Source organism: Leuciscus leuciscus (genome assembly GCF_965113295.1).
Source record: "Leuciscus leuciscus genome assembly, chromosome: 13".
Lineage (NCBI taxonomy): Eukaryota > Metazoa > Chordata > Actinopteri > Cypriniformes > Leuciscidae > Leuciscus > Leuciscus leuciscus.
The window spans coordinates 34,081,336-34,098,520 of record NC_138737.1 but is presented as its reverse complement, the minus strand read 5'-3'; the positions used below and the strand labels follow the sequence as shown (position 1 = coordinate 34,098,520).

General features: G+C 38.7%; 1 protein-coding gene across 3 annotated transcripts in view; it reads left to right on the top strand.

The window, feature by feature from the left end:
• The window catches only part of frmd3 (FERM domain containing 3), a 71,848-nt gene that overhangs the window by 2,572 nt on the left and 52,091 nt on the right, over positions 1–17,185 (top strand). For 2 of the 3 annotated variants that reach the window (XR_014211233.1, XM_082188735.1), the window contains exons 2-3: positions 15,424–15,528; positions 16,559–16,601. Coding sequence is in view for 2 of the 3 variants with exons in the window: in XM_082188735.1 (XP_082044861.1) it covers positions 15,424–15,528; positions 16,559–16,601 (148 nt within the window). In the remaining variant the exon portion in view is untranslated. Of the gene's footprint in view, positions 1–12,707; positions 13,186–15,423; positions 15,529–16,558; positions 16,602–17,185 lie in introns of those variants that run through there. The other variant, XM_082188736.1, reaches the window with a different exon arrangement.

The window sequence follows — 17,185 nt, the reverse complement described above, 5'->3', positions numbered from 1 at the left end:
AGTCCAGCTCTTTACATTAGCACTAGTACCCAGGCACCTTTACACTAATGTATGCAGTCTAATGGAATCAACCACCATTTCCTCTCTTTACTTTTGAGAAAACCACGCTATCATGTTGAAGTCAGGAAACTGTCCTCTTATAGTGGTTCGAGCTCATCCTAGATCAGTGAAAAGGGCTAAAAAGTTTCCACCAACTTTTAAAGAATCTGTTGAGATATTTTCTGACGGTCAATTTATGTACATCTGCACTAATGGAACAAAGTGAAAGAGGTCAAGTGTAAGAAAGAGATGACAGAAAGATTGACTAAAGAGTAAACTTTTGAGCTAAGGAAGGAGCGTTCTGTTTGGTCTTATGAATATTTCAGAAAGCCACGAGGTTCTAATGGCTTCTTGTTCTGTGATGGCTTTCTCCTGCATATTTCATGACTATCCTCATAGACAGAGGCTGCACCTCCATCGGTGCACTTTTACATGTTATAAGCACTCAGCTCTTACTTTTTTATCAGCTACACGAGGAGTTAAATGCTGAGTTTAAGTTTGCTGTGTCGTGTACAGTGCAGGTCAGCAGTTAGTTCTGGGCCTTGGATTTGATTGGCCAACAGAGTGCTGATGTAAAGACCTTTGACTTTTCACTGTGTTTCCGCATTCCAGACACACTGTCAGTCCAACCCAGTCTCCTGAGAAAACGTAACTGATTGACGAGGTGTCGATTTCGGGTGTTGGACAGAAACGTAAGATTTTTAGGAGAAAGTTAGCGTGAAGGTCCACCCCTAATCACATCCCTAAACCTAACTCTCAGTGGGATCATTTGAAAATGTACAAAAATTATATTGTACAAATTCATATGAATTAACACCAATTTCCCACAACGTAAAAGTTACTAATTGCCATGAGAGTGTGTTTGTCAATGTGTGAATTATTGAGGATGTTTCAAGGACTCTTTCAGCAGGTTACATTAGCTATGTTTCCATGCAAAGTTGCGAATTTAACTCATGCGCAAAATTGGAATATCGGATAAAATATTTGCGCATAAAGCACCGTTTCATCCAGTCAGTCGAAGAGAACAAAATCGTCACTTCCTGATAAACTGTTGATAATAATCACTAAGAAAAATGGAAGTTGATGCAGTCGGACTGTCTTTTTGAGTGAGTCATTGAATTATTCACTGATTCTTTCATAACACTGATTCATTTAGGAACCACTGTGTGTTGCTGCTTTGACTTATAGAACTGTTTTTATCGGCAATATAGACAAGGTAAAATGTAATTTTGTCAATATTAACTACTGGTTTATATATTTTTTTTATAAAAGCAATGTCATATCACAATCGGTCTAAATATTAGCATGGCTGTAATCACCTGTGCTGAACAACACATCTCATGTGATACTGCTTAAATGAGTCATGAAACATAGGAAGAATACATGGTGGATGACCATATACCTTGACTTTTGAAAACTTCAATTGACCTTCGTTCACACAAATTACTTTTTTCTCTTGCATGTCATGTGTGGGGCTCCGTAGTCATGTTATGACTAAGTAATGCCAAAAATGATATAACATGAAAACAGGCATGCCAAAAATTTTATAAAAAAAAAGATTAAATAAAGAACTTGTAAACATAGCCTTTGACATGATCAGTACATTCAGAACTGGGTTGAAATGGTATCATATCATAGCAACACTTGCGACACAACCACCTAACATCCCCTAAACACCTTAGCAACTGCAAAGAAGTATATTAAATATACCTTATCAACATAGGAAAACCCTTGCAACCACTCACAACACCCTATTCACGAGTTCACACTTACAAATAAGTCAGATAGAATAAATGCGTATTTGGCGTGCTGTCCGAGGAGAGGGCTCCGGGCTCGGTATTCAGCCGAACCCAGAGTACTCCCCCCCGTATTCCTGGCTGTGAAGAAAGAGCCAAGAGTGAGGAGTCGGGGTGGTGGAGGGATGCTGGAAAACTGTCAAGGAATGTTAGGTGAGTTGACAGAGTGGATATATATATATACTTCTTGTCATGCTGATTAGGGTAGACGTAATTGTTTGATGACAAGTAGATTCGGATTGATTATCTGAACGTGCTCCTCCCGAACTTTGTTTATAAAACATCATTAATTATCACAATGAGATCTGCAAAGGCAAGCACCACAGATTTTTTTTTCAGAAATAGAAGAAAAATGAATGTTTTTGCCATGAAACATTCATAAATCATTTTAAAGATTTGGATTGTCACCGATCTTCGGGGCAGTGTATTTTAGTGATAAGTCATGAGAAATGAGTCATTTGTGTCTCCCTGTTTTGGACCGACTGAAACCATGTCGAGTTATGCCCAGTTTGGATCAGTGATAACGTTACCAGTATAAAGTAAATGGGATGTGTGTGTTCTCTTTGGGTCATTTCTCAGCGTTGGCTCAGGCGTACCGAGTGTCTTCTCAGTGTCTGAAGGACAGATAGGCCATGCATTATTAAGGCAGATCATGCTCTTCAGTGTGACTGCTGCATCACTCATGTGCTACTGATGCTGCGCTCAGCTTCTGCTAGGCAAAACTGGACAGAATGAAGTCACGTAGAACATGTGAGGTGCCTCTTAATGTGAGTCTTTCCCAAGCTGCAACTTCATCATTTCAATGGCCAATTATAATTTCTGTTTTAATGGCTTTCAGTAATAAGTAAATGGAGTAGTATGGTATTACCATTTTAAACATGCACCATGACAACACCATGGTTTTCTTTGAATTACCTTTTAAATGTGTTATATGAATATGGTCAGGCCTGTTAGAGAGAGGAGAGAGAGAGAACGTGTAGCTGGTATCGTGTATCTATTCTGCGTATTTCATATAATTAAGTATCGATATGTATTGAAATATGTATATTTTTGACAACACTAGATTACACTTAATTTATTATTTCAGATGCTTTTTAAAAGACTACAATTAAAAAAAATATATTACAATTTTAATATTACATATTTATTTTCTTGATGATACGCATGTATTTATGGGCTTTTATTTATTATATCTTCACTAGTCTTCACTAGGTTTTCAGGTGCAACTTCACTATCAAACTACCAAGGGTTTAATGAAATAAAACTGATTATTGTTTATGTAATAAATTGTATATAATTTAAGATTATTGGAATATGTTTATTGGATTATTGGAGCACATTTTATAAAAATATTTCAGTCTTTCTACTACAAAGTTTTGTGTTTAAGTCAATGTATTAGTTGAAGCACTAAAATTACTAGCAGGAAGTAAAAAACTAAAACTGAAATAAAGATAAATTAAACCTAAATAGTAATATAAAAATATAAATAAATAAAAACTAATAAAAATGTCAAAAGAACTATAATAGTATAAAAATAATACTAATAACACTATCAAGAAATTGGAAACCATTATAGAGAAGGTAAACCAGAGACACTTGTTGACTAAAGAACTTAAACTTTATTTAAGTATTTTGGGTACTCAGTCCTTTATCAGAAAAGTTAAAAGAGAACAATTAAATAGTAATACTTAAAATATAAATGAAAGTTTAAATCTACCAATTAAAACAGAAGAAAAGGAGACCAGATATAGTCACTAACAAGAAACACCATGACATTACCATCTCTTTTGGACACACCAGTGTCATTGCTTTTTTGGAGTATGAAAATCATTATCATTCAGTACCATGATATATTAAAATACCATGGTTTTACCATCTGATGCCATCACTGTATGGTACCAGTACTTTGTTGTAAGGGTTATTAAGATGCCAGTGTGCCATAGCTTTAGTCACATTGAAAATTCTCCACTCACTGTCTTTGATATTCTTAAAAATGCAGCAATGTCATCATCGATTAAACATTTCTATTTTTGTAATACACCAAATGCAAATCGGCCCATCTGCAGAAATGTATCTCTCGTCTTCTCTCATTCCCTCTTTTCATCAATAAATGTCCGGCGAGGAAGAAGGAGAGAAGGTGCTGTTGTGATGGACACTATAAATAGTGCTCATGCTATTCTTATCCTTGTCCTCAATGCCTTTTGATGAGATTTTTTTGTTTTTTTTTGTAAGAATGACTGAAGAAAGAAAAAAGAGATAATAAAACAGGAGGAGAGAGAGAGAGAGAGAGAGTGAGGGGGAGTTGTGTAAATGAATGACGTCATTGGACTCGTGTTGAATGATGTCTCAGTGATGTGCAGTGCATATGTTTAACCGCTGCGATTCAAAGACAGTGTGTGTGTGTGTGTGTGTCTGTGCCGAGACTGCAACAAACTGGTCCTGTTCTTTTGCTCAGAAACATTTCTTTGTGGAAATGTGACATCTTTGGGATATTGAAAAATGTATTCATATGTAAAATAAATAATCTGTTTTTCATTTAAAAAAGGGACAGTCAATATTCTATAGCAGTTATAATTATTTATTTAAAAAAAAGTCTATGATATGTCTTTATAGATAGTAAATGTGTGTGTGTGTGTGTGTGTGTGTGTGTGTGTGTGCGTGTGTGTGTGTGTGTGTGTGTGTGTGTGCGTGTGTGTGTGTGTGTGTGTGTGTGTGTGTGTGATGAAGTGTCCTCCCGTTCTGTTTGTACACCACTAGCCTGAGGCAGTGCAGTGACAGTGTGTGGTGTGTGATAGATATTTTAAGAGACAAAAGCATGTTTGGCCATTGGGGATAAATGACCTGTTAAACACACAAACACACACTGATACACACTTAAATCTGTCACTCACAGCAGCTCAGAACTCATTCAGCTATTTTCTGATGCTCCACATCGTAAATATTATTTACTAGATGCTTCCATATGCAAGTAAAGCACTTGTGAAACAAATCAGCTTTCATGACTATTTTTCTTAACGCACTTTGTAATGTAAAATTAAACGTTTGTCTTTGTTGACTAACATATTCAAGCACATGTAAAGTACTTGACTCTGATTTAAATGTGTAATTTAATAATACATTTAATGTTGAAATATTTTAAATGTACTACATTTCAGCTGCATTATTTTCATTAATTTGAGCTCAGTGGTGCAGATGGTATCACATGGTCCTATATGAATTTTTTTGCTGTTGCCAAAATTATATTTTAACCATAAATATTTGCCAGTAAAAGTTATAGTATATAAATACATTTCCATTTAACTGCATTTAATATGCAATTATGTTTGGAAGCTTGTTTCCGCCACTGAATAAAAATGAAAATCTCAGAATTGCGAGATATAAAGTCGCAATTGTGAGTTATAAAGTCAGAATTGCATGATATAAAGCGGTTATATCTCGCAATTGCATGTTTATATCTCGCAATTCTGACTTTATTTCTTGCAATTCTGAGAAATATAGTCAGAATTGTGAGATGTAAACTCGTAATTGTGAGATAAAAAGTCCCAATTATCTTTTAAAATGTTTTATTCTGTGGCTGAAACAACCTTTCATAATTATGCGTTTTAATTCATCTCAGTATAATTTTAAAGCATACTATTTCTGTAATAAGTGCTCTCTATAAACATATGCTGAAGTGTGCTTCTTTTTCACAAGGGAACAAAGAAAACAACAGGAAAATTCACTTTAGCTGTCAGTGTAAAATGAATAAATGTTTTATGATCCAACGACAAACATTTGTGATCGGTATAGTTTCATTCACTTTAAGAAGGAGTTTAAGAAAAGTACCACGTTTGCAATCTTCACCATCCTGTTGGCTTAATAAGAAGTATTAAGGATCATTTACTCTTAAAATGCAAACTATAATCATTAATCTTTGAAGATTCACAATAAATAGTTCAAATAAGACATCTTTTGGACATTTTTCTGATTTGTCTTAAATAAGTCCTCCTAAATGTTCCTCTGCTAATTAGTTTCTGTATTCAACTCGACCTTTTTAACCTTTTTAACATCCATAATAACACAGTGATTATAGAAGTTGTGACATCAAGCCATCTTCATATCAGAACCAGTCACATCCCATCCAGATTAGTGTACACTAATCATTTTGATCTTTTCTTATGTAATTGCGTTATGCTCTCACAAATTATTAATATGCAGCCACAATGCTATATAAAGATTACAGGTTTACATGCATAATCAAGTCACATGGTAGACTTCAAAACAGCATTGCCAACTGAACTGTAATGTTAATCATTGCACATGGATTTATGTTGCACAGTAAATCATGCAAAAAGGACAAATTCACTGAATGCATCAAAGTCCACTTTTCCTTCCAGCACGTAAGGCAGCTGTAGGAGTTGATGATGAAATGAAGCTGTCATATTTAGAATATGTTTATATCTTTAATTATAAAATTAAGCATGAGATATAAACAGTAACAGAAGAAAGTCTTGGACAAAAGCATCGTCTTACCGCACCAGATCAGTTTCACATCAGACCTGTCGTCAGCATAATCCACTTTCCTCTACTCAGGCTTAAAGGGCGAACAGAGAAATGCTTCTATGGTTTCAAGATTGCTCTCATTATAGGCATAAACGTTGTGCGGGTCATAAGGGTCAGGTCAACACCAATATTGGAGGACTGTTAAATGGATTCTGCACCTGCAGTATGAAATATGAACATTAGCGTCACAAAACAAAATTGCAAAACAAATAATTTTTCAGTGTTTTTTAGACAATATGTCCATTTAAAAATAGTTCATGGTGGTACTTAAATCTTAAATATATTTTAGTGTAGGACAATTCCTTATTAAGGAAGGTCAGCTTAATTAAATGAATAGTTCTCCCAAAAGAAGATATTTGAAGAACTTACCTATTTTTGTCCATACAATGAAAGTCAGTCAGGTCCAAAAGTTTCACGCTGCAAAAAAAGACATAAAAGTATTTTACCTTAGTTTTTGTATCATGACATAATGAATTTAAGTCATGCGAAATGCAAAAGTGAATGAAGTTCACCATATTTGGCCTTTGTATAGGTTTGTTGATTAATTATTTGATTCGATATTTAGGCTACCACTTAAACTTTGCTCGGCATACAAATCATACAAAATGATTGTATTCTGAAAAATGTGGTCACATTTACCTTTAGTTTTCAATGGCGAAATCCAGTTATTTCAACAGTATTCCAAGTAATTGGGAATTTTGTGAAATCCAAAGCAGATTTCACAATGGGTTGTTCAAGTGAATTAACATCATTGACCAACAGAAAGCTGCTTGTTTAAAAGCTGTGCTTCACAATACACTATTGACAACAGACTTTTTTTGCTCACAAAATTTCGCTAATTTGACCACACCTGAAGTCTTGTTTTAAACCGCCGGAGTTGCATGGATTATTTGTACACTTTTTTTTTGTGTCCTTTTTGGAACTAGAAGCTTTTGGAACCCTTTGACTTACATTGCATGGATAAAAACAGCTGAAACATTCTTCAAAATACCTTTATTTGTGTTCTGCATAAGAGTGATCTATCAAATTTTTTTTTTTTTTTTTTGTGCAACTTAATCACACTATTTTAACGTTTAGTTGACACACAGACATAACATTGAGACAATATGAGACTTTATTCCATGTTCAGTCTTCTAAACGGTATCCTCACTGATTAGATTTCTTTGATTCTTGTTGCAATGCAGAAGTTTAGTGAATCCTGAATGATTTGGGTCCTTTAAGATTTGCTATTTGCACGTAAATATGTCACCAAATACCCTCAAGCCTTTAACATTGACCAGTCCTTATGTATTTGGGCCAAGGACAGACTAAACCATTTTGAGAAAATTAGGGGTTAATGGGAATCGACAAGGGGTTTGTCTTTCACACATGGTCAGCTGCTTAAATAAGGCAAGTATGCATGCTGTAGAATACTAACATCTGCCTTTTCCAGTGTCATCTTATTAATTTTTGGACTTTAACTTTGCTTTTATGCATAAAGAAAGTGTGCTCTGATTTACTTGCTCTCATAAATCTCATTAATTTTCACTCTCCCGTTTATGATATGAATCTGCCTTGTGACCTCTGGATTAGCAAACATTTTGTGTTTAGTTCTAAGGAAGACGCAGTCATAATTGATATGGCATGGGTATTAATTACTGAACATTTTATCTAGGGCAAAGCTTTCACGGTCCTAAACTCTGCTTGTTCCGACTAGAGCGGCCGACAGAGGCATTGCTAAGTGAATCTTGGAGGGATTTTGGGAGGTGGAGAGTTAAATAAAGAGCAGCAATGCAGTGTGGTTGTGTTGTTTAAACTTGTCATCTTGTTAGACTCCTTTATAATTGATAATCTCTCCCCCATACTTCCCCTCTCTCTCTATCATGCATGCATGCTTATTCATTATAAGTGTTTGCTAAAGCAAGCATCACTATTTGCCTTATATTGCACATTTGAACAAAGCCTTTGTTTTATTTAGAGAAGTTGTATTACAGACATGAAGGGAAGCTCAAAAAGAGCAAAGATGTGCAATTTTCATCTTGATGATAAAACGGGCCAAAAATTTAAACAGATTTACATTGAAGAAAGGGATCTGCACCATAGAGACATGGGGTGCATTTCCATTTCCTAAACACATTATTAGTCATTTATGGTTGCAAGTTCTCTTGTTAGCAACATAGTTTAACAATACTGTGTTTCCAGCATCACAAAGTTGTGTGGTTGGAACTACAGCTCTCGTCCTGTGGTTAGAAGTGTAGGCTAGTTCCCTTTCAGTTCGGTCACGTTCGACGTAGTCGGATGTACCGACTGATTGGGATCACGCTTAGGGAGCCTGTCATCTTCGAGTATTGATCAAATGAGCCAATGCACACATTGGCGTGCAAGCTTTGCATCCACGCTCCGCCCTGCAGCGCGGGTATAAATACGGAAGTGGACGCACGCACCATTTGCCTTTCGCTTTGGAGCCGATCGGTCTTCATGTCAATGTCTCTGAAGAGTGTTGTTAAATTACAACGAACGAGTGTGTCGGTGCTTCTTCAATGAAGTCTTTCCCGGTGCTGGTGGTTCTACAGCGCGAGTGCAGCGGTGGTCGTGAGCCTTCTGAGCTCTCAACTGCTGTTTTAACAGCATCACATTTCTGTGTTTGTGTTTGTTTGTCTGACGGCCGGTTGAGGGCGAAGGAAGTGAGTGCCTCACTGGTACAGGGTGCACTATCCCTGTCAGTGTTGCCACGATCATTCCCCTGTGTGCTCCGGCACTGGTTAGAGTTTTTCATTTCCTGAAAAAGCAACACGAGTGCGTTTGCGTCTTTTTCAAGATGTCATTCCAGCTTTGCGTTTCTGGATGCGGTCGTTCCCTGTCCCCCTGTGACTGTCACATTAGTTGCATCACGTGTTTGGGTTTACAGCATGCGGAAGCAGCTTTTGTGGATAGTTCATGTTCTCATTGCCAGAACATGACTATCGCGGTGTTGAGATCGAGACTCGCCTTCGTCCTCGAAGTAGGAGTACCCATTACCACGCCCCACCCTAGGGTGCCATGTGGGATGGGTGATCAGAGGATCATAGTGATGGCTTCCCTGCCCGGTAACCAATCCCTGTGGGCCCCTCACTCCTCTATCACACCGCAGCCGGTGGAGCCCCCGTTGAGCGCGCTGGTCCCTCTGTAATTGACAGACCAGCTGTTTCATTCGGGGCCCCTCCAGAGGACAGGATTCCGATTGCAGCATCTGAGGGAAGCTGGCCTCTGGAAATGATGACTCGGCTGCATTATCTCCCTCCGGGAGTATACCGTTGCCCGAGCCAGATTCAGAAATGTCAGCTATGCTGAAACCGGCCGCTGAGGCTGTCGGGCTCGCGTGGAATCCTCCATCAATCCGACCTGTGTCCGGCGGCCGCTGCCTCTTGGACGGGGGATCCTCGTCTCCCCTCTAGGGCCTGTGAATTCTCATCCGTTCTGACGGGCAGAGCTTACAAAGCCTATGGGCAAGCCACTTCTTCTTTGCATGCCATGGCGTTGCTACAGGTCTATCAGGCCAAGGCACTCATGGACATGCACGAGGGCAGCCTAGACTGTGCGCTCATGAGTGAGCTCCGCACCGCAACCGACTTGGCCCTCCGGGGCACAAGCGTTGCGGCTTGCACGATCGGCCTAGCGATGTCAACCCTGGTGGTCCAGGAGCTCCATCGTTGGCTCAGCCTGGTTGATATGGTGGATGCGGACAAGGTTCGGTTCCTGGCTCCCCAATTTCCCAGGTTGGGCTGTTTGGCGACGCGGTGGAGACCTGCACCCAACAGTTTTCTGCTGCCCAAGTGCAGACGGAGGCCATCCGGCACATCCTGCCCCGGCGGTCCGCTGCTGCCTCCACCCCGCCGAGGGCGTCCCCCTGCCGCCGCTTCCGCTCTCACTGGTCCTCCGCAGCAGCCTCCATCCAGACCTCAGCATGGAGCCAGCCGCAGGCAGGCCACCCAGCCTGTCTCAGGCACTGCCAAACCAGGTGGCGAGGGTAAGACTAAACATCCCTGAGACAGGCCACCCAGGGATGGGGGGGCGAGCTCTTCAGATTGTTACCGTTCCGTCCCGAATTGTCAAAAGAGCAGATTCCTGGGTCCCAAGAGGATCAGACTGGCGGTGTGCGACCCCTTTAGCCAAACCCTGTTGAGTTCCTCCACACCCCTGTGGCGTTGGATGTTGTGGAGTGTCCGATACTAGGCCTACCACTCGAATGCACTGGTGGAACTTGTGCTAGGCTGGGTCCATATGTTGTGATCCCTACGGCGATCCCATATGTATTCTTCCATGGTACGGCTCCTTGTGGCGAGCCTGTGTCTTCCCTTGGCAGAGTCTGCTCTGCCGTCACTGACGATTGCGTCTCCCCCTTTTTCGGCTGGAGCCACCTCAGTGACATTCCATATGTTGTGGAATGGGTTTCCAGCATGCGGAAGCAGCTTTTGTGGATAATTCTTGTTAATGGGGATAAGTCCCCATTACCACGCCCCATCCTAGGGTGCCGTGTGGGATGGGTGATCAGAGGATCCCCTCACTCTGTGGGCCCCTCACTCCTCTATCACACCTCAGCCGGTGGAGCCCTATACCTCCCTACGGGCTCGATGTGGCTTCCGTAGCGTCCCTCCTTCCATCAGAAGGGCACGCTTTCCCAGTGTTAACAAGTCCACCTGAGTGGGTCTTGTGGAACAGCAGTGACTTCCCTGGCCAAAGCCCTATGCTATCTCCGCCTCAATAATGCGGGGGGTCACTCTAGCAACCACAAATAAAATCGTAGCATGGTGGCAACACACCAACAATCACTCAGAACACCTTAGCAACCATATAACAACACCGGCTGTCACTTTACGTTCGAAAATCGATTGCACAACCGATCGGAACCACCAACGCAAGTTTCGAAAACGAAAATAGGGAATCAATTTTAACGGTCTTTTCTCAGAGCGCGTCCAACTAGTTATGATACGCCCGCAGCGAACACACGTCACACAGCAACTGCAGGCTTTGACAAACACGCATAAAAGCTAATTATACTTCTGCATAATGTGTCTCTTTTTACAACAGAACTGTGAATTCTGACGGTATGCAGACAGTCTCATGCATACAGATACAGATTCGGGCTACGGTCTACAATCGCCTACATAGGCGAAATTTGTTTGACATTTCTAATCGTAAACACAGCCATGTTGAAGACTGCAGTAATGTTTTTCATTTATGTTATGGCAGTCCACTCTGCTTACTGTTTTTCGAGAATGTTGCACTCCTGTTTGTCATTGTGCACGAAACTTCATGCCAATAAATCATCAGGAATATTTTCTGACTTGTGTACGTCTCAAGCACCCTCTTTACGTTCGCCCTAATGCCTGTTAGTTGTCCGTGGATTTGCCCATTTTTGGCGTTTAAAATGGAAACGTCTTTAGACATGGAAAATCGATTTTACAGTCGATTCAATGAACACTTATGTCTCAAAAATCGAACAGGATTTTTTCACAAAAGTGACAGCCCTACTAGCAACCACAAATAACACCCTTGCATTGTGGCAACACTCTGCCACTCAGAACCCCTTAGCAACCACATAGCAACACCCTAGCAACCAGAAATAACACCTTGGCCTGGTGGCAACACACCAACAATTACTCTGAATACCTTAGTAACCATATAGCAACCCTCTTGCAACCACAAATAACACCCTATAGTGGCAACACACCAACAGTCACTCAGAACACCATAGCAACTATATAACAATGCTCTAGCAACCCCAAATCACGTCCTAGCATTGTGGAAACGCACCAAAAATTACTCAGAGCACCTTAGCAGCCACATAGCTACACCATAGAAACCTCAAATAGCACCTTAGCATTATGGCAACACACTAGCAACCACTCAAAACACATTAGCAACCACAACTAGCACATTTAATGTGGCGACACCTACAGTCACTCAGAAAACCATAACAAGCACATAGCAACACCCTAGAAAACCGCAAATGCCACCATATCTTTGTGGGCAGTGAGTTTTCCACAGGCAAACACCATTTATATTTCTAAGGATGCAGATGTATAAACTAGTTCTTTCTATGTAAAAATGTAGGGTTACACTTTATTTTAAGGTGTTCTTGTTACAGTGCAATTATACAAGTAAGTACTGAGTAATATTAATTATCAACATGTACTTACTATAAGGTTAGGGTTAGGAGTAGAGTTGTTAGGGTTAGTTGCTTGTAATGCATAATTTACTTTTATTGCTGTAGTAACTTTGTGTAACATGTGTAACAAAGACACTGTAAAATAAAGTGGGTAACACTATTTTACAGTGTCCTTTTACATGTTACATGTACTTACCATAGTAATAACAGTAAATTATGCATAATTACATGCAGCTAACCCTAAACCAAATCCTAATCCTACCCTAACCCTACAGTAAGTACATGTAGTTAATTAATATTACTCAGTACTTAAATATATAATTACATTGTAACAATGAGACCTTAAAATAAAGTGTTACCATAAAGTGTTACCAAATGTAGTTCATGTCATTGTAAGACAAGAGATACAGTATGTAATGATATGAGAAATTCTCTTCTTAATTCGATCCAGTGTAGTGCTTGATCCACATTTAACATTTTAAAATGTGCAGAAAGAGACATTTGATTTTTATTCATTAATACTGAGAAAGTAAAACTTTAAGAAGTTAAACTTTTATGTTTTTTTTCCATACTGGAAGAGCAGAACGTCCAGTACCTGTAGAGAACCTCTGTAGTGGACTTGGAGCCCCCACAGTGAGATGTATTTCACACAGGAGTGTGCTATAGCAGCCTGCGTCACAGGTAATAACAGCAAGGTCAAAAGCTGATGGTCATCAGAGCTGAACCAGAGCTGCTCAGTCGAGCACACAGAGACACTGTCCTGTATGGGCCATAAGCCCATCATCATTCACTGCAGAATGATGTATTTGCAGCAGGGGAGCTGCCTGTCCAACCCTGCAACCCCTTGATTGAATCTAAATCTAAACCATATTATATATAAAAAATTGTTTTAAACATGTAATTTTAAATTATAATTATATACCATTAATTAGGGCTACACGATATTGAAGAAAAATGCGATAACTAATTAAATAATGCGATATTCGATATGCGATACGATAATGCTTAAAGTGTGTAAACTTAAATTATCTTTAAAATATATTAAAAATCATATAACCTACATATGTGTTTCACATTCTTTTTGTGACAAGAAAACATCCCTAAGACTTCTGAAAGTGAACAGCAGTGTTTTACTGTAGCATAAGAAGTAAGAGTTATTTTAACATCAGTGTAAACCACAGGGTTTAGGGTTTCAGGTAGACCTACATTAGGTTTATTTAACAATAGAAACTGAATAATCAAATAAAAAATAAAACAATGCTTATAGTTTTCACTGTATGAATTAAATATATATTCTGATTCTTATTAAAGCTACAAAAGTTATTCAGCCAAGAGCAGTGAGTGATTTTCTTTGTCTTTTGTTCATGACCCCAGTTACTGCAAGCTGTTGCGATATGCATATTGCGATATATACATTTGCAATATTTCGATAATTTCGATATAATGTGCAGCCCTACCATTTATTGCAAAAATAAAAAAAATATTTTCAGTTACACGTTTTCATATGAACAACCAGTCAGTAATGATACTGATTTAAGACTCCCAAACATTAAAGGCCCACTGAAGTGTCTTTAAACGCCCAGTGTTATTCAATGTTTTGACGTAAATTCCACTGAAACAGGAAGACAGGGCGGGACATATCGAGCAGCTCCTCCCTTTTTTTAAAATAGCCAATAGCGTTTTGTTTATATCACAGCTCGACTAGAGCTGTTGAGCTCAGTAAAGCCGCATTTGACTGCTTATGATAGCCACAGTCTAATAGATTCCCCTTTAATATTTAATATGAAACTGTTAGTAAAGCAAAACAGTGAACATATTCAAGGATGTGTAGTTTGTGTGTGTAATTTATGTTGGTGTTGTCTCTTCTACTCATCAGTGCTGTTTAATGCAGAGTCTGTAGAACCATTTCTCCTCCATCGCTTTAAAAAACAGTATTCTGTGCAGAATTCAAATGGGTCCGATACGTTTTGTGGTCTGGACCACATATGATCCACTCTGTGCTATCCTGTCTCTGGACCGGAGCTGCGACGGTTCGCGTGACACTAACGTGAAACCAGACTTCATTCGCCCTAATGGAAAGCAGATTTACTCGGTTTGAATCGTTCCCTATATAGTGCACTATGTGGCATTCATCATGTCGAAAAAAGTAAATGTGTGAACAAGTGATGATTTTCGTCACAGCTTCAGCGTCTATTTATAATGTTGGGGGCGGGGCTTCAGATTCTAGAGAACATTTGATTGGAGAGAAAATCTGATGAGAAACTGAAGTGCAGAGTGATGTCATCAAAATCATTGATCCATATTGGGGCAAGTGAGAGACTAAGTTTTGATCGCTTTTATCTTCTTAATCCGAATTTTGTAATTGTTTTGGAGCACACTACTTAAAGATAGTATATATCTAGTATATATATATATAGTCAGTGAGAGAGTCAGATGTTGATTCAGTAGCAGCTCTGGTGGATTCATTGAGTTCATTCAGTGAAGGATTTGTCCGACTGATTCAAACCGATTACTCATCAGTGAGTCTTTTGTGCTGTCCAATAAAAGAACCTGCTCGTAAGTCATTTCTTCATCAATCGGACTACATTGGTTGAAGCATTGTGCTTTTTATTGTGCTGTAGTTAAATGTTTTTCACATTTCATTCAGAACTCAAGCTCATAACAATCATTTTTAGTATATTAAAAAATACTGACCTGTCATATACATTTTTTCTGTTTCCCCCCTGTATATTAGTATTCTTTACCCTGTTGTAAATCGATGAACTTATTATACACACAACGGTCAATATTATGATACACTGTCAATATATTCACGAGAACTAACTGGCTCACCATTATATTTTATCTTTAAATCTCTGCTGCAATGATGTGATCATTCATGATGTGTTTTTATTCCTTTGATTTTTCTTTCCTCCACAGAGAGACACTAAAGGGCAGTTTCTCTTGGATCATGTGTGTAACTACTACAGCCTGCTGGAGAAAGATTACTTTGGGATCAGATATGTGGACCCAGAGAAACAAAGGGTAACTACAAATTCACCACTCGGCGCCAATATCCATTAAATATATTCTGACCTAAACGTTTATTATAACTTCAGCAGATATACTGTTGCTCCAACATAAAACGCATCAAAACAAGTGGAATCTGCAATAGATTTCTGCACAAGCTTTTACAATAACTAAACCTCAGACATACATACAACTTAAAATCCTGCTTCCTGAGTGGCAATTACAACACGGTTAAAAAAAAACTGTTTTTGAAAGAGGTCTTGGTTACACTTTATTTTAAGGTGACGTTGTTACAGTGTAATTACACAAATAAGTGCATACTACATGTATGCCTACTTACTTTAGGGTTAAGATTAGGTTTAGGGTTAGTTACTTATAACTATGCAGAATTTACTGTTGTTACTATAGTAAGTATATGTAACCTTTAATTATACCGTAAACTAAAGTTTTACCAAAGTCTCACCAAGGCTGCATTTATTTTTTCAAAAATACAGAAAAAACAGTAACACTGTGAAATATTATTACAATTTTAAATGTATTATATTTGAAAACATTTTAAAAAATGTAAGCAATGTAAAAGTCTTTACTGTCACTTTTGATCAATTTAATGCATCTAAAAATCTTACTCACCCCAAACTTTTGAACAATAATGTAAACACTCACAAATCTTACATGCACTTATTTCTGTACTCTCACCAGATATGTTCTCCTTATGTAGCCTATCATACTGGCTTTAAATTCTGATAAAAGTTACCATGACAACCGACCGAGGGGTTTTACCCTACTGTATGTACGACAATGTTTCTTCAGTCGAGCAGAAAACCTCCCAGCAGAACTGTAGTGAATTATTTACAGTCATTTATGTTGTAATATTAATGCCCGCTATTGAAAAAAGGGATTGTTCATCAGTGGGAATGTTGTTTACGATCATTTCCTGAGCAGGATGCTTATCCAAAGTGTTTACCATAAACATTTTTGATTTGTCACCATCTTTACTTGTCAGTGCACAGCAGTGAATCATTTCTTTCTCTTGTCATTTTTACAGCATTGGTTGGACCCGAGCAAACCAGTAGTGAAACAGATGAAATGTAAGTTTTGTTTATTTCCTTCTTGCCCTCAAGGTGGCAGTAAGTCACATTTACGGTTGTTCGTGAATTTTTGTCAGCGAAACCAGTTTCAATAGGAATTTTGCATAAGGTGGAAACATTTTCCAATGCATATTTCACAAAGGGATCAAGTTGGTCACATGGGTTTGTTGCTTTGACCAATATTAAGCTGCTTGGTTTGAAAGTGACTGTGTGCATCTCTCATTGCTGTTTACAATAAACAATGGACTTTTCTTGCCGACATTTGCCAAAATGACCGCGTCTCTACATAGGTAAAACATCACTCGCATTCAGAGATGTTTTATGTAGAATTACAGAAGGGAGGTGAATGAACACGTAGCGGACAAGTGACAGAGAGAGATCGTAGACAAAGTGACGTCAATGAAGTCAATCTTTCCCTTTGAGCTCTAAACTTCTCAGACTCATTACCTTTATCTTTGAAGACTTCATTTCATTTTTCACCAGAGGGGTTTCCCTCATCTCATGGATTAATATAATCATTTTAGCTCTCCTCATGCCCTCGGTTACAGTTCTCTGCATAATCTGTCTCACACTTACTGGCTTAC